The sequence below is a fragment of the Oncorhynchus gorbuscha genome, linkage group LG13 (assembly GCF_021184085.1).
Source record: "Oncorhynchus gorbuscha isolate QuinsamMale2020 ecotype Even-year linkage group LG13, OgorEven_v1.0, whole genome shotgun sequence".
Classification (NCBI taxonomy): domain Eukaryota; kingdom Metazoa; phylum Chordata; class Actinopteri; order Salmoniformes; family Salmonidae; genus Oncorhynchus; species Oncorhynchus gorbuscha.
The window spans coordinates 51093610-51115758 of record NC_060185.1 but is presented as its reverse complement, the minus strand read 5'-3'; the positions used below and the strand labels follow the sequence as shown (position 1 = coordinate 51115758).

General features: G+C 41.6%; 1 protein-coding gene and 1 long non-coding RNA gene across 2 annotated transcripts; both read left to right on the top strand.

Moving 5' to 3' along the window:
- Positions 1-10643: 10643 nt before the first annotated feature.
- On the top strand, positions 10644-13367 carry LOC123994180. The gene is made up of 10 exons (XM_046296708.1): positions 10644-10813; positions 10934-11257; positions 11440-11475; positions 11706-11756; positions 11917-12024; positions 12167-12191; positions 12308-12351; positions 12459-12509; positions 12608-12720; positions 13041-13367. Exons 1-10 carry the CDS (start codon positions 10765-10767, stop codon positions 13179-13181), a joined length of 942 nt encoding a protein of 313 aa, XP_046152664.1. The 5' UTR covers positions 10644-10764; the 3' UTR covers positions 13182-13367.
- Positions 13368-13407: 40 nt separating this feature from the next.
- On the top strand, positions 13408-15145 carry LOC123992426. Its single transcript, XR_006831245.1, has 4 exons — positions 13408-13540; positions 13748-13913; positions 14008-14069; positions 14963-15145. It is a non-coding gene; the product is annotated as an uncharacterized LOC123992426 (long non-coding RNA).
- Positions 15146-22149: the final 7004 nt, after the last annotated feature.

Below are 22149 nucleotides of genomic sequence, written 5' to 3'. Positions count from 1 at the left end.
TTGAGAGAATGCCAAGAGTGTGCAAAGCTGTCATCAAGGCAAAGGGTGGCTACTTTGAAGAATCTCAAATATAAAACATATTTTGATTTGTTTAACACTTTTTTGGTTACTACATTATTCCATGTGTTATTACATAGTTATGATGTCTTCACTATTATTCTACAATGTAGAGTATGTAAACTTTTGACTGGTACTGTATATATGTATATATATATATATATATATATATACAGTATATATAAAAGACATGGATTCCTCATTATTGATATACACTGTATATTTCTATTGAAAATATCTACTCTACTAAAGTGTGTTTCAGTCCTTACCTTCAGGGCAGTAATGTCCAGAGCTGCACCTCCCAGTCGGCCCCCACACCCCAGCCAGGCAGTACCAGCCACGTGGACATGGGCGGCACTCACCCTCTGCCTCCAGCCCACTGCGTTCACTCCACGTGCCCACTGGGCACTTGTGCTGTGTAGGGAACATGGTTCCAGGTGGGCAGTAATGCCCGGGAAAGCAGGAGAGAGGAGGCCTCTGTGAACCTCCTGTACCTGTGTAGGACAATACAAAAGTATACAGCTGGTGACACATTTTGACCTATAAAAATGTAGCCATGGCTCAATGTACTGTAATTAGCATAACGTATATATGAAGCTGGAGCAAAGAAATATGCAAGCTAACAAGCTAGCTAACTAGCAGATAGAGTTGCACCTCGTAGACAGGCATATCGCGCAGGGCAGCGCTGGCACTGAGCAGGGTCAGTTAGGTCAGTGCGGTTGCTAAGGGTCCCAGGTGGACAGGCATTTGTCAGAGCATTGGGTCTGGAAGATCCAGGAGGACAGACAAATCTAAAAGAGACATTAAAGTAAGTTGGGCTAGTATGTTGAGAATTATAATATATTATAGTCATATAACTATTTTAAAGATAAGAAACAGAACCTAAGTAAGAACAGATGTACAGTATTGTCAGAAGTATAGCTGCTGGAAAACATGATATTTTCAGCCTGTAAGAGTCTGTCAGAAAGAGTTACCCTTGCATGCAGTCTACATCCGGAGCCTTCAGGGCTACTTGTGTGCAGGCCTTGCCCGGGTAGCACTCCCTGCAGTCAGTAGCCTCATCCTGCCCTTCCAGGGGGTTAAATGTGCCCGGCTGACAAGGCATGGGGTCACGGGTACCCTCTGGGCAGTAGAAGCCAGCGGGGCATCTTAAACAGTCCTTCACACCTAAAGATGTTAAAGACTTGTTGTTCTAGGGAACTGAGTTTTTCCTGATCATGTTGTCATGACGAGGGCATCACATCATTTTTTGAGGAATCACAATAAATACCTGTTATCATCTATAATTGTGTTGTAGTTATATACTGAACAAAAATATGAACACAACAGGCAACAATTTCAAAGATTTTACTGAGTTACAGTTCAAATGGAAATCAGTCAATTGAAATAAATGAATTCGGCCCTAATCTATGGATTTCACATGACTGTGAATACAGATATGCATCTGTTGGTCACAGATACCTTTAAAAAGGTAGGGGCGTGGATCAAAGAATCTGTCAGTATCTGGTGTGACCACCATTTGACTCATGCAGGGCGACACATCTCCTTCACATAGAGTTGATCAGGCTGTTGATTGTGGCCTGTGGAATGTTGTCCCACTCCTCTTCAATGGCTGTGCGAATGGCCATGGAAGAACTGGGACATTTTCAGCTTCCAGGAATTGTGTACAGATCCTTGCGACATGGGGTCATGCATTATCATGCTGAAACATGAGATGATGGTGGTGGATGAATGGTATGATAATTGGCCTCAGGATCTCTTCTCTGTATCTCTGTGCATTCATAATTGCCATCGATAAAATGCAGTGTCCGTTGTCCGTAGCGTAAGCTTGCCCATACCATAACCCCACCGCCACCATAATGTCACAACATTGACATTAGCAAACCACTCTCCCACACGATGCCATACAAGCTGTCTGCCATCTGACTGGTACCGTTGAAATCGGGATTCATCCATGAAGAGCACACTTCTCCAGCGTACCAGTGGCCATCGAAGGTGAGCATTTGCCCACTGAAGTCGGTTAGGATGCCTAACTGCAGTCAGGTCAAGACCCTGGTGAGGATGAAGAGCACGCAGATGAGCTTCACTGAGACGGTTACTGACAGTTTGCGCAGAAATTGGCTGATGTGGTTACACGTTGTCTGCGGTTGTAAGGCCAGTTGGACGTACTGGCAAATTCTCTAATACGATTTTGGAGGCGGCTTATGGTAAATAAATTAACATTTTATTCTCTCAGAAAAGCTCTGGTGGACATTCCTGCAGTCAGCATGCCAATTGCACGCTCCCTCAAAACTTGAGTCATCTGTGGCATTGTGTTGTGTGACATAGCTGCACATTTTAGAGTGGTCAATTATTTCCCCCAGCACAAGGTGCACCTGTGTAATGATCATTCTGTTTAGCTTCTTGATATGCCACACCTGTCAGGTGGATGGATTATATTGGCAAAGGAGAAATGCTCACTAACAGGGATGTAAACTAATTTGTACACAAAATTTGAGAGAAATAAGCTTTTTGCGCGAATGGAACATTTCTGAAACATGGGAACAACACTTTACATGTTGCGTAAATGTTTTTGTTCAGTATAGTTAAAGAGATGAAGCAAGTGATGTCTTACTTAGAGCCCCTTGGTGAGGAGTAAAGGTACCCCTTGGGCATATCACTTCCTCCAGTGTTCCAGCTGGGCAGAACCTCCCACGGGCACAGAGCAAGCCATGGCCTGCAGAGCCTGCCACAAAAAACAAACAAAAGGATGGCAACAACCCTTAAAGAACAGCTGACAACATAGTTGTATGTACTGTTTAAGTAAAACAGTAGTGCACTTCGGTACAGTGCACTACATTTTATAATTTGTTTAAACATCTCAAATATATTTGTAATAGATAGATACAGATATATTTCTGCAATATACAGTACCAGTCAAAAGCTGGGACATACCTGCTCATTTCAGGGTTTTTCTTTATTTGTACTATTTTCTACATTGTGGAATAATAGTGAAGACATCAACACTATGAAATAACACATATGGAATCATGTAGTAAACAAAAAAGTGTTAAACAAATATATTTTAGATTCTTCAAAGAAGCCACCCTTTGCCTTCCAGCTTCATGAGGTAGTCACCTGAAATGCATTTACATTTGTATTTGTATTTGTATTTATTATGGATCCCCATTAGCTGCTACTCCACCACTACCAAATATCTACAGTATTAAATCAAGTGTATGTTTAGTGCGTATGTATCATATGTGTGTGTGTGTGTGTGTGTGTGTGTGTGTGTGTGTGTGTGTGTGTGTGTGTGTGTGTGTGTGTGTGTGTGTGTGTGTGTGTGTGTGTGTGTGTGTGTGTGTGTGTGTGTGTGTGTGTGTGTGTGTGTGTGTGTGTGTGTGTGCGCATGTGTCTGTGCCAATGTTTGTGTTGCTTCACAGTCCCCGCTGTTCCATTAGGTGTTTTTTAATCATTTTTAAAATAAAACTTTACTTTAAAACATTAAACAGACAGCTCAGTGCATTCAACATGTCAATACCTCTCATAAATAAAAGTAGTGATGTAGTCAATATCTCCTCCACTTTCAGCCAGGAGATATTGACATGTATACTATTAATATATCTGTGTATATCCAAGGGCCAGCTGTGCTGCCCTGTTCTGAGCCAATTGCAAAAAGTCATTTTTTGTGGCACCTGACCACACGACTGAACAGTAGTCAATGTGCGACAAAACTAAGGCCTGTAAGACATGCGTTGTTGATAATGTTGTTAAGAAGGCAGAGCATCGGTTTATTATAGACAGACTTCTCCCCATATTAGCTACTACTGCATCAATATGTTTTGACCATGACAGTTTAGAATCTGGTGTTACTCCAAGCAGTTGAGTCATCTCAATTTGCTCAATTTCCACATTATTAATTACAAGATTTAGTTGAGGTTTAGGGTTTAGTGAGTGTTTTGTTCCAAATACAAAGCTTTAAGTTTTAGAAGTATTTAGGGCTAACTTATTATTTGCCTCCCACTCTGAAACTAACTGCAGTGCTTTGTTGAGTGTTGCAGTCATTTCAGTCTCCGTAGTAGCTGATGTGTATAGTGTTGAGTCATCTGCATACATAGAAACTCTGGCTTTGCTCAAAGTCAGTGGCATGTCGTTAGTAAAAATTGAAAAAAGCAAGGGGCCTAAACAGCTACTCTGGGGAATTCCTGATTCTAACTGGATTATATTTGATAGGCTTTCATCAAAGCACACCTTCTGTGTTCTGTTAGACAAGCAACTCTTTATCCACATTATAGCAGGGGGTGTAAAGCCATAACACATATGTTTTTCAAGCAGCAGACTACGATCAATTATGTCAAAAGCTGCACTGAAGTCTAACAACACAGCCCCCACAATCATTTTATCATCAATTTCTCTCAGCCAATTATCAGTCATTTGTGTTGCCCTGTGCTTGTAGAGTGTCCTTCCCTATAAGCATGCTGAAAATCTGTTGTCAATTTCTTACTGTAAAATAGCATTGTATCTGGTCAAACACAATTTTTTCCAGAACTTTACTAAGGGTTGGTAAACAGGCCGATTGGTCGGCTATTTGAGTCAGTAAAGGGGGCTTTACTATTCTTTACTATTCAATTAACAGGTGTGCCTTGTTAAAAGTTAATTTGTGGAATTTCTTTCCTTCTTAATGCGTTTGAGCCAATCAGATGTGTTTTGACAAGGTAGGGGTGGTATACAGAAAATAGCCCTATTTGGTAAAATACAAAGTCCATATTATGGCAAGAAGAGAAACGATAGTCCATCATTACTTTAAGACATGAGGGTCAGTCAATACAGAACATTTCAAGAACAGAAAGTTTCTTCAAGTGCAGTCGCAAAAACCATCAAATGCTATGATGAAGGAAAAGCAGCCAACAAGTGATCAGCATATGTGGGAACTCCTTCAAGACTGTTGGAAAAGCATTCCTCATGAAGCTGGTTGAGAGAATGCCAAGAGTGTGCAAAGCTGTCATCAAGGAAGAGGGTGGCTACTTTGAAAAATATGAAATATATTTGATTTGTTTAACACTTTTTTGGTTACTACATGATTCCATATGTGTTATTTCATAGTTTTTTATTTTTTATTAATTCATTTAACCAGGCAAGTCAGTTAAGAACAAATTCTTATTTACAATGACGGCCTAAACTGACCAAACCTGGTCATTTAGCGCTCTTATCGCTTACAAATTGGTGTATTCACCTTATGACATCCAGTGGAACAGCCACTTTACTACATTTACATTACATTTAAGTCATTTAGGTCTTATCCAGCCCAAATATTCACCTTATGGGAACAACCACTTTACAATCATCTAAATATTTTAAGGGGGTTTCAGGTGTCTCCGGAAGGTTGAGATCCAGCCTGGCGTCGTGATTCAAACCAGGGTTTTGATTCTACAATGTATAAAATAAACCAGTCAAAATAAAATAGTCAAAATAACTCAATTCCCTTGGATGATTAGGTGTGTCCAAACCTTTGACTGGTGCTGTATCTAATGTTCACTAAGTGCAGTGTGTTTGTACTGTGCCTTACCTGCAGGACAGAATCGTCCCTCTGAACATCTCCGGCAGGCTGTCCTACTTGTCTGGCCCAGTTGTTCTCCGGCAGTGCCAGCAGGGCAAGGTGACCCGTGGGGTGTCTCTGTGCCCTCCTCACAGTAATACCCTTGTGGACACATGAATAGGGAGCCCGGTCTCCGTGAGCTGCCTTCCAGACAGTAAAACCCTGATGAAGAGTATTATTATAAGTGTTACAATTACTCATCCATTCCAGCCGATAGAAATAACATAAGATGACGTGACAAAACAAAGCATTAGCAGAGCAGGGCACACACAACATCACTATACATACCATACCATTGGCATAACGTCACATAAGATAACATAAACCACAAACACTGCAGATATCTGCAGATCAAACAAGAATCTGGAAACATATATTTTTCAACTGTATTTTTTTTTTAAAGTCAGCCTCTGGTACAACGACTATACATTTATGTTGGTATCGTAACTTTAGTGAATCCCCACTGTGGAGATGACCTGAGGATGATCTGATTACCTGCTGGACAAGGGGGGCAGTCCCACACCCTCCGTAGGCCCTCTTTGGGTCCATAGGTTCCTGCTGGGCATGGCAAAGCAACACCTCCAACACAGTAATGACCTGTGGGAATACAATTTATAGATTTACATTTATACCGCTCGCTGTCAATCAAAATATTAAACTCAAAGACTATTAGTGGAGTCTAACTGTAATGTATTTTACTCCAGAATTTTACGGAAATCTAATGACGTCACCTAAAGGACAAACGATGCAGGCTGCTCCCTCCTCACTGTCCCTGTGTGTCCCAGGAGGGCAGTTGGAAGCAGGCTGTCTTGACCGCTGAGCTAGCTGTGCCCCTGTCCTACTCCAGCGAGGTACCATAGTGCCTCCACATAGAGAGGTCCCATTGCAGCTCCTGCACTGTGTTTGGCCAGGCATGGAGAACTGTCCAAGGAGACAGGCCAAAGGTTGGGAGGTCCTTTTCTGTGGGCAGTAGCTCCCTGGAGTGGTGAGAAATGACTTTCAGTTGATCTCATATAAAATGTTCCATCCGGCTTTGTACAATCCTTCCACTAAAATATATGGGGCCATTTATTTATTTATTTTTAATCCAGATCAACGTGATCCTGTGTTGTCTGAATCCTGTTCCACCCCATCTGAATTTGTTCCCCCTTCATTTAGAAAGGAGGGACCACATCTGGATTAAATCTTTTGAAAAACTTAGCCCAGAAGGTAATAACTGGATCTCTAATCCGGTGTCTGTATTGAAACCTGTCAATGGTGTGCGTACTGGGAGCGGAGTCAGGTGCAGGAGAGCAGAGAGTTGTGAACAGGCGCACACTTTATTTAGGCAGGAGAAACCAACAGACTGGCGCCACTGCGTCGAAACCTCCATCCAATATGCCAAAGTGTAAAAACGTGCAAACAGTCACAATAGTAAAGTACAAACAAATAAACATACCTTGTGATATAAAACACGGAATAAACGCACACCAGAAAGAGCGCGTTTCAAAAATGACACGTAACACGAAACAATCACACACAAAGACATGAGGGGGAACAGAGGAATAAATACATGTCGTGTGATTGGGGAATGAAAACCAAGTGTGCAGGGAACAAGACAAAACAAATGGATAAATGAAAAATGGAGCGGCGATGGCTAGAAAGGCCGGTGACGTCGAACGCCGAACGCCACCTGAAAACAGAGAGGAGCAGGCGGAAGTCGTGACAAAGCAGTTTCATTGAGGGAAAGGCAGAGGATTGCACCCATATACACTTTTGAACAGGGCCAGGAGTTTTTCCTGAACTGACCAGGGAAAACTCTGTGCTTCTACTTATAACTTCATTATTTTTCCATAACGGACAGTCTTGGTGACTTGCCTGCTGGACACGGATGACACTGGGCACTGCACAGAGTGGAGAAGAATCCTGCTGGGCAGTATGTGCATTCCGTCTGGCTCGGGTTGGGCTCCTCTCCAGGTCTACACTAAAGTGGTAAGAAAACAGAATCACAGATTTCTCTTTACCCTACTCATCCTTGTGCATTAAAGATTGCATCACACTGATCAACCTATGAATATCTTCATTTATAACATATATAAAATATTTTGAAAACACACACACACATATATACTGTAAGTGATGGTTAGATTCTCAATTGCAGTGAAAAACAAAATAACACAACCTATACCTGTTGAGGGTATCCATTGGGGCAGACAGACCCAAAGGGACAGGGCAGGCACTGAAGGAGTCCCTCTGGAGAGTGCTGTCCCGGTGGGCATGGTTCTAGCGTCCCAGTGGCTGGATCACAACGGAACCCGGCAGGACAAAGTCTGCAGTCTACTCTGTCCTCTGTGCTAACTAATCCTAGCAAACAGGGCTACAGCAGACAGAGACATATCATAGATATAGTATGAGTATATGTACAGTGCATATTACATAGGATGGATGAATAGCACAAATTCATATAATACCTTGCAGTCTTCAATGCTACCTCTTCCTGTGTAGTGGTTGTACTGTCCTGACGGGCATCTCCTTGGTGCAGACACATTTCCAAGACAGCTATAACGAAAATCATATAGCATTTTCTAACCTTTTTGACTAATTGACTTTTTTGACACTTATATAATAAGTCTCTGCTTATGTCTTATGAACAGAACAGTACAATGGGAGCTGACACATTGAGTTACTGAAAGAATAAAGATGGTCTGGTACTCACAAATATCCTGAGGGACACTCCACACAGAGTTCTGCTGAAAAGTAGGTTCCCTCAGGACATGGGCTACGGTGTTGCTCAACACTGAGGACCAGATCAGGATTCACTTCACCGAGACCTACATGAATGAATGTCATGGACAAAAAGAGGTCAAACATAATTCACTCATAAGTTTGTCTCTTTACAAAGTTATGTTACTGTATTATTATAGTGATAAATGTATGTCAAGTGAGGGAGCGTTTTTAGTGAACACGAGTATTACATGTCAAGTGCTACAATATATAAAACAACTTGAGAAAATACCTGAAGCAAAGGCAGGTTGTTTCAGTAGAGGATTGATCCATAATGCTGAGAGACCCAACAGAAGAGACCCAACACTGTACCACTTATACATTCTTAGAACATGTCAAATAAATTCCACATTGTCCCGTTAACCTGTATCTCTGTTTGCCCAGTGTAGGCAATCGGAATGAGGTCGTTTGAACCAAAGGATGAAACTGAGACCTCAGTCATTGAAAGTGAAATGTGAACCATGATGTGCAACCTGATTCCAAGAAGCCTCCTGGTCAGTCATATAATGGTATTCAATGTGCTCTCCTGTTACCTTGCACGTCCAAAGTGAATGCAATGCATCTAGAAAGCTACGCCAGTCAAGGCCTCTTTTTCGATCTGCACTGTTTCTTCTTGAGGACGGAATCAAGGATTCCTGATGACAGTATATGAAAACTAAAAAGCTGTTTCAAGAAAGCTGAGGCCAATAATCAATCAAATTAAGTTCTGTATGCACAGGTTTCTTTCTGATGTTATGCAACACCTGTCACAGTGTGGAATGTCATCCGTGACACCCCGGTAACCTACACGCCCAGGACGTTCCTAAAAATGAACCACAGCTTAAGTGTAAAGGTGAGGTGAAAAAGTGGGTACTGAATGACTGTTTATTAATGCAGGTCGGACTCAGACATGCAATCACCCTCTTCCTCGCCAGGCTTTGGAACAAATCATCAAATCAAATCAAATCAAATTTATTTATATAGCCCTTCGAACAAATCTCAAAGCTGTAGTAAAACCCCAAACAGCAAACAATGCAGGTGTAAAAGCTCGGTGGCTAGGAAAAACTCCCTAACAAATGCAGTGACAAAACTGCAAGAGGTTTATCAATAGTTGATGCACCAAGCCGGGCGACTTGGGCACAATGTGTCATTTGTTTTGGAGCTTCGAAAAGCCTTGTTTTCACTACCCCTACTTTCTAACAGCACAAACAAACAGACAGCCAAAATACAACCTACACAGCAACGCTTAAATGAAAGGATCGATTCAGTTGTGGGCTGAAAATTGAAATAGACATTTGAGTGTTACTATCAGCCTAATGCTGCAGCAAATGTAGTGTGTCTAGAGTTTTTTGTATTTTGTCCCCGACACACTCAATTAAACACTGTTAAAATACGGTATGCTTCAGTTTGAGCTTTCTGATATAATGCTGGTGTACCTTTGATAGGTGATTTGAGTTGAGTTTGCGTACAACAGAACAACCCTAAATACCACTCATAGGTTTACAGTATCCTGTATTACTTACAATATGTGCAACGTACCAAACATTAAGTCAGAAGACAACAACGTTAGACTGACAAAATATAATTATTCAACATTTTGTTACATGAAGCATTCTTTTTCTTGTGGTAAATGAATGTAGGATGTTTCCTGTTTGTCTCTCACTCCTCAGCAGAGGGTGAATTGCTGTGCAAATCTATAGCTGCAGTTGTGCAATGCAGGAGTTAACACGAAGCCTACTATTGTTTGTTAGTATCAAGAAGTAGACATTGTTAAGTCACAGTACTACAAGGGTACATTCATGATTTTTTTAAATGGTCTAGTTTTGTCATGTTTTAGGTGGTATTAAAGCTCACAAAAATACTTTAGATATGTATCCATTTTGTACATGTACTTTACATTTAAATATCTGTGTTGACAGCTACATACAGTACATAAAGTATCCAAACAAAACTGTAATTGGATATAATGTGGAATGTATACATTAACATTACATTAATAAGTACTTTACTCAAAGAAAAAGTTGTAAAAGATCTCTAGCAACAAATTACCATGAAAATAACAAAAAAACATAGGTATACTCTAAAACACCACATGAATGCAATTGTATTTCAGTATGCATATTAAAATGTCATCTTGTTTAATGTTTCCTATGGATCTTTCCATTACCCAAATCTACAAAAGCAGATGTTTGAATGGAAAGTTAAGAACACTTTTATCAGGCATCCTGTTGAACACCACTTCCTGTACCTTCTACCTGGTGCATACTGCAATATGATGGCACAACCCACTGTGACACCAGTGGTGCAAGTGTATTTTTTAATCAAGCAAATTCTGAGAGTTAACCTATCATATAGTTGAAACATAGGGGATCTGGACAAATTTGGACAGGATGCTAATCTTTGCCCATTTGCCATTGCTGCTTCTTTTGGGAAACCAAGGTAAAATAAATTCCTCTACTTTTTACTTGATGATAATCAAATGTCCTCAAGCTATATATTTATATCCAAGGTCTACTGACTGAAGAATCGTTGCCTCAATTTATGCCTTTTTCATTACAGATTCAGTAACCTGTATCGACCTGGAGAAACAGCATGAAGTCATCTATGCAGTAGTTGGAGAACCTCTAGTATTGAACTGCACCTACAACTGCTCATCTGGATTTGTCCGTGGCCACTGGATCAAAGTCTCAGACTGTCCTCATTGTCATAGGCCAAGAGAAACAAAAAATGTCACAAAGAATGGTGACCTCTGCAGACTACCATTGTATTTTCCACATCTGTCCACAGAAGATTTTCGGTACAACTATACCTGCTTTTCTGAAGATCACGAAAGCAAACATTTATCACGCAAGATAGAGGTTTTGGTATCACTGCAGGCACAAGGTAGGCAAAAACTGGTTGAAGTGACCTACTGTACACTGTAGTTCTTACAGCATGTGCATTTTACCTCTAAAAACAAATTGTGTTCAAATGAATGATCTTAATCCTGTTAAAACGTTAATACATTTATACATCAGTAATTACTGGATAATTGTTTTAAATTATATTGTCTTTTCTTTTGCCAGGTCGACATAGTGCCCCGGCCACAACGGTCACTACTGGTAAGTCTCACTGGAGAATCTGTTACTGAGACTTTATAAGGCTCTGGTCAAAAGAAGTTCACTACATAGGGAATAGGGTGCCATATGAGACGCAACCTAAATCTCATTTTCTGTAATAGTCTAATTGAATTGCTCTGAGGCTGTTGAATGACATAGGCACAACATATTATAAAACCTTCCAATTTCACTAGCTTACTTGATCCTGATGTCTACTATTTTCTGTGTTTTAGATGTATCAGTGACAGCGTTGAGTAACCACGAAGACTCAATAATAGATAATGGTGATACAAAATGATGCTATTCTACTCCTTAAAAATTAATTGTGAAACATGTTTAAATGTATTGCAAACAACAAAAGTGACCCCCTGTTTGAGGCAATGACGAATGAGTTGCAAACTGAGATTCAATAATAATTTTGTCTCTGTGCTGTCTTCAATACAGAGGAATTCACAGTTGTCAAAGTGTTGGCAACAGTGACAGTTATTGTGGCTGCTGTGTTGGCAGCTGTGGCTGTCTACTTATGTATGAGCCGCAATCGATATTGCAAAGGTGCGTATACACGTTGTAAATTCAATTATGAACGCAAAGTTTCTGAATCTGAATGTTGTAAAATATGATTCCTATTTTCCAAAGTTGTTATTAATGAATAATTACAGTATATTTAATTAATGCGATTTCCTGTGTATTTCAGGAAAACCTGCTGTTATCTGTACAGGGTATGTTTCTTTTTTCATGCAATGTGGCATGTGTGCTAAGGCATTTTAACACACTTTTCATTGGCAATTATTATGTGGACTTCCTATGTGGAATTTGTTTATTGGTCTTTTATCAGCACAACATCAAGAGAAGGATCTAGTGTTGGAAGGTCGACAACAGGTAAATGTTTGTTTAATATTACAAAATTTCTGAAACAACCAGTTCACACAATGTCGTAATTATAATAGATTACTTAATATAATATAAGATACTTACTTATCTTATAGGTGCATGCTTAACTAATTGTGAGAGGGTGGCACTGAGAATAACTCCAGCTGGTAAGATAATGGAATGTACCATTCATTTGAGTTGCTAAGCTGGGTGTATACTAAGAAAATCTACTGTACAAAACATTGCATTTCCTGTTTTGACCCAGATTGCCAGAGTGATCATGAGGTTCCTTATGCTGACATAATGATTACTATGCGAGGGGCCAGCACACCAGAACTCACACAGATCTCCTACCTAGCACCGGGGGACCATAGAGAGGTGAGGATTGGAAACTATTGCTTTGTGAGTTCTGTGTGAAATGGAAAGCGCTCTACAAATAAAATGTATAATCTATCATTATTATTATTATTATTATTAGAACTTCTACAACACCACACCACATTATTTTACATCAACACCACCATACGTCGCCATATGTGACCATATTACTGACATTCACCATATTCAACGTAATATGTCAGTGGCGGATGTGTATTGGCTATTATTGGCTAATGCAGCCCCAGTCACAGGTTGAGACTTTATTTGAATCTCACCTGAAATGGAATCCTGTGTGTTTCATGTCCCCCCCCCCTCTGCAGAGGTGGAGAGAAGAGGCAGGCCCTGAAGCTAGGTCCACCCTGCAGGCCTCCCGCTCAGCTGATAGACTGCATGTCCAGCCCCGAGAGGTCTCCAGGAAGATGAGCACAAACTCTGAGTACGCTGTCATCACCTACTCTTAACCAGTGGGGCTGGAGATGGTAAAAGAGGGAATAGGAGAGAGCAAGTGAGAAATGACTGTCACTGTACTCATATTATTAATCTTTGGCTGTTTTGTTTGCATGTTTTTAATCGTAGAAAGTTGTTTCTATAACTTTAGAAAACAATTAACTGTGAGTATCATCCAATAAAGTCTTGCTTTTGTGTCATGATGTGGTTTCATGTGTCATTTGGTATCGCACTCGCTCAGTTTGAACCTCTTTCGTTGCCGTAGTTAGAGCCTTGTTTCCTAGCAACAAGCATCAGCACTCTGGCATTAACTGTTACTGATGCAAAACAAACATTTTTCGAAACTGTTTAAGGCCAAAAACATCAGCTAAAGGTAACGTCACGTTCAATGATATCTTTCTTTCTCCATGCAGCAGTCTCCTGCTAGCGTTGCATCCAATCTTACACTGCAGAACTTTAGCTAACGTTAATCTCACAACATTAGTCAGTACTTACCGGGATAAAGTTGACCAAATAAATACATTTTAAAAGTAATATCAAAGCAAGTAACGCAGATATTCTTTATCTGTCCAAATTCCAGTAACGCGTTAGCAGACCTGTGTTTGACCAAGGAAGATGTCTGCCTTTCTCAAACACTCACCTTCGGCTTCCACGTGGGTTTGGCAGTATTTTGGAGGGGTTGTTTCGAGAGGTCATCCCCACGTTTGCGACATTTTACTTCCCCGCTCTTCTCAAAGAACGAGAAGGTAGCTTTATTTTTTGTATATATTATACCAATAATGAATGGACAGACAGAATGAAACTGTACTTTGATGTTAACTTATGTAATTTTCTCTTTAGAGAGTGGCCTGGAGTGGTGTGCCAGGCTAGAGGACAGATTCTCCAACAATCATGTATTCAATGTAAACGTTCTTTCTTTATAAATAGTCATACTGTATCAAACTAGAAAAGTACATTTCCTCAAGAAAATGTGGTTGTGCTTGTTTTAAAGTATTTGTGGTTTTGAAATAAGTAATAGTAGTGGCAGTGACTGGTTATAGTTGAAGGGGAAAACCCTAACCCTAAACATGAGAGTTGGTTTGGTGTCTAGCTCGAACGGTTCAGGAGTTTATGTTGGTGAGTTATTTTATGCTAATGTATGCCAATTTATGTACTTATAGTTAATAAAGATTTTAGATCATTTGAAGTTAGGATAGCCTAAACGTTTTAAAGTTGGTTTTGTAACTTAATAACATCGGAGCTGGACCATTGTGAATATCAACCAATGTATTCCTCTGGTTCTCATTCAAATTTATGCAAAGTTTAAAGGTTATAGTTTCTAAAAGTTACATAGTGTCGAATATCTTTGGCAAGCAATCTAAGTTGGGCCAGTCTGAACATCTCAACATCGGTTTGGTGTTGATAGCTTAAACGGTGTAGGAGACAGGTCTAGATTTTTATAATTGTTTTACCATTCGAGTCTATGGGACTTTTTTTGCCATTAAAATGCATTGGATGCTCATTTAAATATTGTTGTGGTTCAAAAAGTATAAATGCTATCAAAAATATTATCTCAAGCAATCCAACTTGGGGCAGTCTAGACATTTGGAAGTTGGTTTTGTGTTAATATCTTAAATCGTTTAAGCTCTTGAGCAGACTAAATCAATCAAATAATAATATGAGTATGTAATATATCTAGAGTTGTTCTTTGCGTTGCAAGTATACCGAAATATGATACAGACGGGCCTTGAATGTTAAATATTTTCTTGCCATATCAATATATCATGCTAAATCGTCTATATTCTGCTCAAGACAGAACTCACCCAATCAAGTCAAAACCAATCCAGCTGATGCATCTCTGAAGATTTCTGAGTGAGTCTCATCTCAGCACATTATCTACACCCAAGGAGAGGGACAACATCAGACCGCTTTTTTCCCACATATTTAATTGAAAGAAAAGAACAAGAGAGACCAAGAAAAGTCTTATGGTGAAAATAAATGTGGCTCAATTGCAGTGTTGTTTTATTGCTCATTGTAATGGATCTCGTCCTCCTCTTCTGAGGAGGAGTAACGAGAAGGATTGGAGGACCAAAACGCAGCGTGGTAAGTGTCCATAATATTTCATAAAAAACAACAGAACACTGGAACAAAACAAAATAACGCACATCAACGAAACAGTCCTGTGTGGCGACAAACACTGACACAGAAAACAAACACCCATAACCCAAAAGTGAAACCCAGGCCACCTAAGTTCGATTCTCAATCAGGGACAACCATTGACAGCTGCCTCTGATTGAGAACTATACTTGCCGAACTCAAAAACCAACATAGAAAAACAAACATAGACTGCCCACCCAACTCACGCCCTGACCATACTAAAACAAAGATATAATAACAGAACTAAGGTCAGAACGTGACACTCATTATGACATAATAATAATAAGGGTATTTGCCATTGTGACATTTTTTTTCATGATGAATGAACAGGTTCATATGTTGCTTTTTGGTTAGCAAAGACATACAAAAACCTTGTGGAAAATATAGATAAGGAAAGGCTGACGGGACACCAATGTGTTGGTCCACGAAAATAGTGCTTTTTGCGTCCCTATTTTAAGTAGAAATATAAATTGTGCACTAATATTTAGATGTACGCCTGTTATACAGTATTAAATTAAGTTCCCATTAATATAGGACACATGGAGAATTCAATAAATCTGTTTTTTATATGAATAAATCTTTGCTAAAGAGGCAGAATTCAGGATTTTGAAAACTCTGTCAACCCTGTGTCACTTCTAGGAAGTTTAAACCCACTTAATCCCAAAATGTCTCGAAGTTTTAGCCATCATTGTAAATAGTAAGTTATTGTTATTGTGTTTCTTTGACAGTAATTTCAGAAGATTATTATTTATTTCATGTGGTTCATGATTCGTTTACATTTGTCCCTACTTTTAAAGTCAACCCTGTTATGTGAACTGAACTCTTGTTTTAATATGGTGAAACCATTCCTTTTAAAATATATTTTTTAAAGAAACATTAAACATGTGTGTAATCATAGTGTAAAAGCAGGTGCGCTGGTTCTACTGTTCTGGGGCATTTTGTGGTTGAAAACTGAGCGGGTCGGGCATAACACGTCAACCCTGTTGGCAGGCAAGAAATGTTTTGAAATGTAAAATGTTTTTGTAAAGCTTGCATTCAATTGCTACTCCCTGTTGCACACAGGACAAATTACACTTCTCCAAAAGGCACCAAATTGGTGGAACAACACAAGTATTATAGGCCTAAAATAATCCTCTCAATTCCTGAAAGGAAAAGACTGACATTAAATCATCACTCCCAAAATCTACATCAGTCACCTCCCCACAGCATTTGCTGCAAATGAGAAAGGTTGAGGTACATTCATTAGCTTTGGGAAAGGGTCTGGGTTTTTATGAAATAGGCAAGCACCCTGATATTCTACTAAATGAGCAAGGGAGTCACAATGTGCACAACCGCAGTAAGAGACCAGTCTGAGTCAAGATGTCAAAGGAGTCACGATGTTTAAGGACCTGTGATGTAGATTATTAGAGAGAACATTGACATTCAGTAGATTTGAATACTTATTTTATTATACCCATAATTTGTATCATTATTTATGAATTCTCAACAACAACAAATGGTGAGCTGACTGAATCTCAAACAAAAGATGAAACTGGTAATATTGAGCCAGTTGGGATTCCATCTCCCACAAACTCAAACCTTGATGTCTCTGGAGATGTGCAGGGAACTGAAAGGCAAGGAAAAGATTACATGGACAATGTAAAGATTTAATTTCGATGCAAATAGATCCCTCCTCAGAGGTGTCATACAATAAACTCACAGATATGGATGCAGACACTGAAGAACAGTAAATCAGAGGAATTAAAGGAAGAGACAAAAGAGCTGACAAAGTGGTATGCAAATCTGATTTTATCTGTAAATTGGAGCCCAGTCAGGAGGTTTCACTCGGTGGAGTTTCAAATGTGGATGTAAGTGCTGAAGAGAGTCTTCCAGAGATTTGAGACTGGGACGGAGGTTCACCTTCCAGCAGGACAATGACCCTAAGCATACTGCTAAAGCAACACTCGAGTGGTTTAAATGTCTTGGAATGGCCTTGTCAATGCCCAGACCTCAATCCGATTGAGAATCTGTGGTATGACTTAAAGATTGCTGTACGCCAGCGGATCCCATCCATCTTGAAGGAGCTGGAGCAGTTTTGCCTTGAAAAATGGGCAAAAATTATAGTGGCTAGATGTGCCAAGCTTATAGAGCCATACCCCAAGAGACCTGCAGCAGTAATTGCTGCAAAAGGTGGCTCTACAAAATATTGACTTTGAGGGGGGTGAATAGTTATGCACGCTGAATTTTGCAGTTGTTTTTGTCTTATTTCTTGTTTGTTTCACAAGAAAAAATATTTTGCATCTTTAAAGTGGTAGGCATTTTGTGTAAATCAACATGTTGTGTAAATCAAATAATACAAACCCCCAAAAATCTATTTTAATTCCAGGTTGCAACGAAATAGGAAAAATGCCAAGGGGGGTGAATACTTTTGCAAGCAAGCACTGCATGTGCTGAAGAACTGAGAGGGACAAAAGAGTGTGAGGAACAAGGCACTGCAGAGGATGGCCTCAGTGAAGGCTTCAAAGATCTTGCTGATGCTCAGGAGAGTTCAATGTCGCTCATGGTTGAAATCAGTGGACGATTATCACCACCCCAAACTGAATCCCCTGAACCTATCCTACAGGAAACAACTGACAATTCAGGGGGTGTTCCAGAAGAGGAAGGAATATAGAATCTAATTGTTTCCACAACATATACTGGGGAAACTCATGAAGTTGCACCCTCCATTGTTGATGCCTCCAGAATCTTGTCAGATAATGGAAGTGTTTTAGGTGATGATAAAGAGCAAAAGGAGGAAAGTCTTGTTCAGATCAGCACTGAGGAGCTGCCTAAAACCCTTGAGGTCAAAATGTATGAACAACAGCCAGAGGAGGAAGGTTCGGTCGAGGCTTCACAAAGTGAATCAAAACGACCAGATGTTGTGGCTGAGGATGCTGAGGAAGAGGCCTTGTTGGAGATGATATTGATAAGATCCTTCAAAGATACAAGGAGAAGCTTGCCAGGAGAACAAGGTTAGACCTGTAGAGCTCCAGCAAGAGGACAATGAGAAGGAGACGGGACACAACTGAGCAACAGGAGGACGCAGTGGAGTACAGGGAAATTGAACTAAAAGGACTTGGCAAATAGGATACAGACCAAGCTGATGACAACCCAGAGCACATGCCAGAAGGACAAATAAAGGACATTGTGGACAAGACTTATGACCAGGTAAAGATAAATGTTTTGCTGATTTTTGGGAGGAATTTTGATGTACAGTAATGTCATTTACCCACTGTCATTCAGTATTTCATTTATCCATTGCAGGTTTTATATATTGACACAGGTCAGTTTGGATTGGTCATAACGGCTAGATTGTCATTGGGAAAATCCATGTAGCAAGCAGTCGCAAAATATATCACTTTGGTTATACAGTGTACGTATAAGTTTGGTCTGCAGTATAACCACACTTTTAATGGAAGCATCTTCCCTAACAGACAGTATTGGCAGTATGCTAGCAATAGCAGCTTATGCAGGCTATTCACCTGGTTCAGACACTCTAATGAACTCTAATGAAATGTGTCCTTTGCAGTCTGCTCCCATTCCTGTCCCAAGTAGCTGTATTAAAAATAAACCCTTCAAGGACATCTCTGATCAACAACATCGCTCTGTACCTCTCCACTCGGGGTCTCCAGTGAGAGGTGATTGAAAATGCCCCAAAAATAGTTCCGCTTCCTCATGACATGTAGGGACTTTGAATGTCATCCGTTTGCCTTAAGCAGACACATTTCAAGTAGCAGTCTTTTTTTGCACCCCCTTTTGCCCTCAGAACAGCCTCCATTTGTTGGGGCATGGACTCTACAAGGTGTCAAAAGCGTTCCACAGGGATGTTGACTCCAATGCTTCCCACAGTTGTGTCAAGTTGGCTGGATGTCCTTTGGGCGGTGGACCATTCTTGATACACACGGGAAACTGTTGAGTGTGAAAAACCCAGCAGCGTTGCAGTTCTTGACATACTCAAACCGGTGCGCATGGCACCTACTACCATACCCTGTTCAAAGGCACTTAAATCTTTTGTCTTGCCCATTCACTCCCTGAATTGCACACATACACAATCCGTGTCCTAATTGTCTCAAGGCTTAAAAAGCCTTCTTTATCCTGTCCCTCCGCCCCTTCATCTACACTGATTGAAGTGGATTTAACAAGTGATCATAGCTTTCACCTGGGTTCACCTGGTCAGTCTGATGTCATCTGTCATGCAGGTGAAAGAGGACCCAAAAGCGACTTAACAGAAACAGAGTTTATTCAAGTCCAAACAGAAAACGACAAATCCTGAATCCTTAACAGGAAATGTCCAAACAGGGAATAACAGAAATCCTCTAGTCTGTAGAGGGGAATAACAGGAGAAGCGGCCACAGACTGCAGGTCGCTTCGGGTAGGCGCAGGCCGTAGTTGACAGAGACACCTGCTCACACGCAGCATCTGATGAAGGCAAAAAACACGACAGGACAGGGCGATACGCAATCACAGCACGGTGAATTCTAAACAAGGAACCGACAGGACAGGAACGGAACACAAAGGAATAAATAGGGACTCCAATCAGGGGAAAGGATCGGGAACAGGTGTGGGAAGACTAAATGATGATTAGGGGAATAGGAACAGCTGGGAGCAGGAACGGAACGATAGAGAGAAGAGAGAGCGAGAGAGTGAGAGAGGGAGGGGGAGAGAGAGGGATAGAAAGAGGGAAAGAACCTAATAAGACCAGCAGAGGGAAACGAATAGAATGGGGAGCACAGGGACAAGACATGATAATAAATGACAAACATGACAGTACCCCCACTCACCGAGCGCCTCCTGGCGCACTCGAGGAGGAATCCTGGCGGCAACGGAGGAAATCATCGATGAGTGAACGGTCCAGCACGTCCCGAGACGGAACCCAACTCCTCTCCTCAGGACCGTAACCCTCCCAATCCACTAAGTATTGGTGACCCCGTCCCCGAGAACGCATGTCCATGATCTTATGTACCTTGTAAATAGGTGCGCTCGACAAGGACGGGAGGGGGGAGGGAAGACGAACGGGGGTGCGAAGAAAGGGCTTAACACAGGAGACATGGAAGACAGGATGGACGCGACGAAGATGTCGCGGAAGAAGCAGTCGCACAGCGACAGGATTGACGACCTGGGAGACACGGAACGGACCAATGAACCGCGGAGTCAACTTACGAGAAGCTGTCGTAAGAGGAAGGTTGCGAGTGGAAAGCCACACTCTCTGGCCGCAACAATACCTTGGACTCTTAATCCTGCGTTTATTGGCGGCTCTCACCGTCTGTGCCCTGTAACGGCAAAGTGCAGACCTCACCCTCCTCCAGGTGCGCTCACAACGTTGGACAAACGCTTGAGCGGAGGGAACGCTGGACTCGGCAAGCTGGGATGAGAACAGAGGAGGCTGGTAACCCAGACTACTCTGAAACGGAGATAACCCGGTAGCAGACGAAGGAAGCGAATTGTGAGCGTATTCTGCCCAGGGGAGCTGTTCTGCCCAAGACGCAGGGTTTCTGAAAGAAAGGCTGCGTAGTATGCGACCAATCGTCTGATTGGCCCTCTCTGCTTGACCGTTAGACTGGGGATGAAACCCGGAAGAGAGACTGACGGACGCACCAATCAAACGACAGAACTCCCTCCAAAACTGTGACGTGAATTGCGGGCCTCTGTCTGAAACGGCGTCTAACGGGAGGCCATGAATTCTGAATACATTCTCAATAATGATTTGTGCCGTCTCCTTAGCGGAAGGAAGTTTAGCGAGGGGAATGAAATGTGCCGCCTTAGAGAACCTATCGACAACCGTAAGAATCACAGTCTTCCCCGCAGACAAAGGCAGACCGGTAATGAAGTCTAAGGCGATGTGAGACCATGGTCGAGAAGGAATGGGGAGCGGTCTGAGACGACCGGCAGGAGGAGAGTTACCCGACTTAGTCTGCGCGCAGTCCGAACAAGCAGCCACGAAACGGCGCGTGTCACGCTCCTGAGTCGGCCACCAAAAGCGCTGGCGAATAGACGCAAGAGTGCCTCGAACACCGGGATGACCAGCTAACTTGGCAGAGTGAGCCCACTGAAGAACAGCCAGACGAGTGGAAACAGGAACGAAAAGGAGGTTACTAGGACAAGCGCGCGGCGACGCAGTGTGCGTGAGTGCTTGCTTAACCTGTCTTTCAATTCCCCAGACTGTTAACCCGACAACACGCCCATAAGGAAGAATCCCTCGGGATCAGTAGAAGCCACAGAAGAACTAAACAGACGGGATAAGGCATCAGGCTTGGTGTTCTTGCTACCCGGACGGTAAGAAATCACAAAAAACAACGCCCAACGAGCTTGACGGGCATTAAGTCGTTTGGCAGAACGGATGTACTCAAGGTTCTTATGGTCTGTCCAAACGACAAAAGGAACGGTCGCCCCCTCCAACCACTGTCGCCATTCGCCTAGGGCTAAGCGGATGGCGAGCAGTTCACGGTTACCCACATCATAGTTGCGCTCAGATGGCGACAGGCGATGAGAAAAATAAGCGCAAGGATGAACCTTATCGTCAGACTGGAAGCGCTGGGATAGAATGGCTCCCACGCCTACCTCTGAAGCGTCAACCTCGACAATGAATTGTCTAGTGACGTCAGGAGTAACGAGGATAGGAGCGGACGTAAAACGTTCTTTTAGAAGATCAAAAGCTCCTGGGCGGAACCGGACCACTTAAAACACGTCTTGACAGAAGTAAGAGCTGTGAGAGGGGCAGCAACTTGACCGAAATTACGAATGAAACGCCGATAAAATTAGCGAAACCTAAAAAAACGCTGCAACTCGACACGTGACCTTGGAACGGGCCAATCACTGACAGCTTGGACC

Bases quoted from the DNA above. Each gene is read 5' to 3' on its own strand.
- LOC123994180 (XM_046296708.1), top strand. From the start codon at position 10,765: ATGCTAATCTTTGCCCATTTGCCATTGCTGCTTCTTTTGGGAAACCAA. The intron at 11,476-11,705 runs GTAAGTCTCACT...TCTGTGTTTTAG, and splicing joins GGCCACAACGGTCACTACTG to ATGTATCAGTGACAGCGTTG. The intron at 12,192-12,307 runs GTATGTTTCTTT...GTCTTTTATCAG, and splicing joins CCTGCTGTTATCTGTACAGG to CACAACATCAAGAGAAGGAT.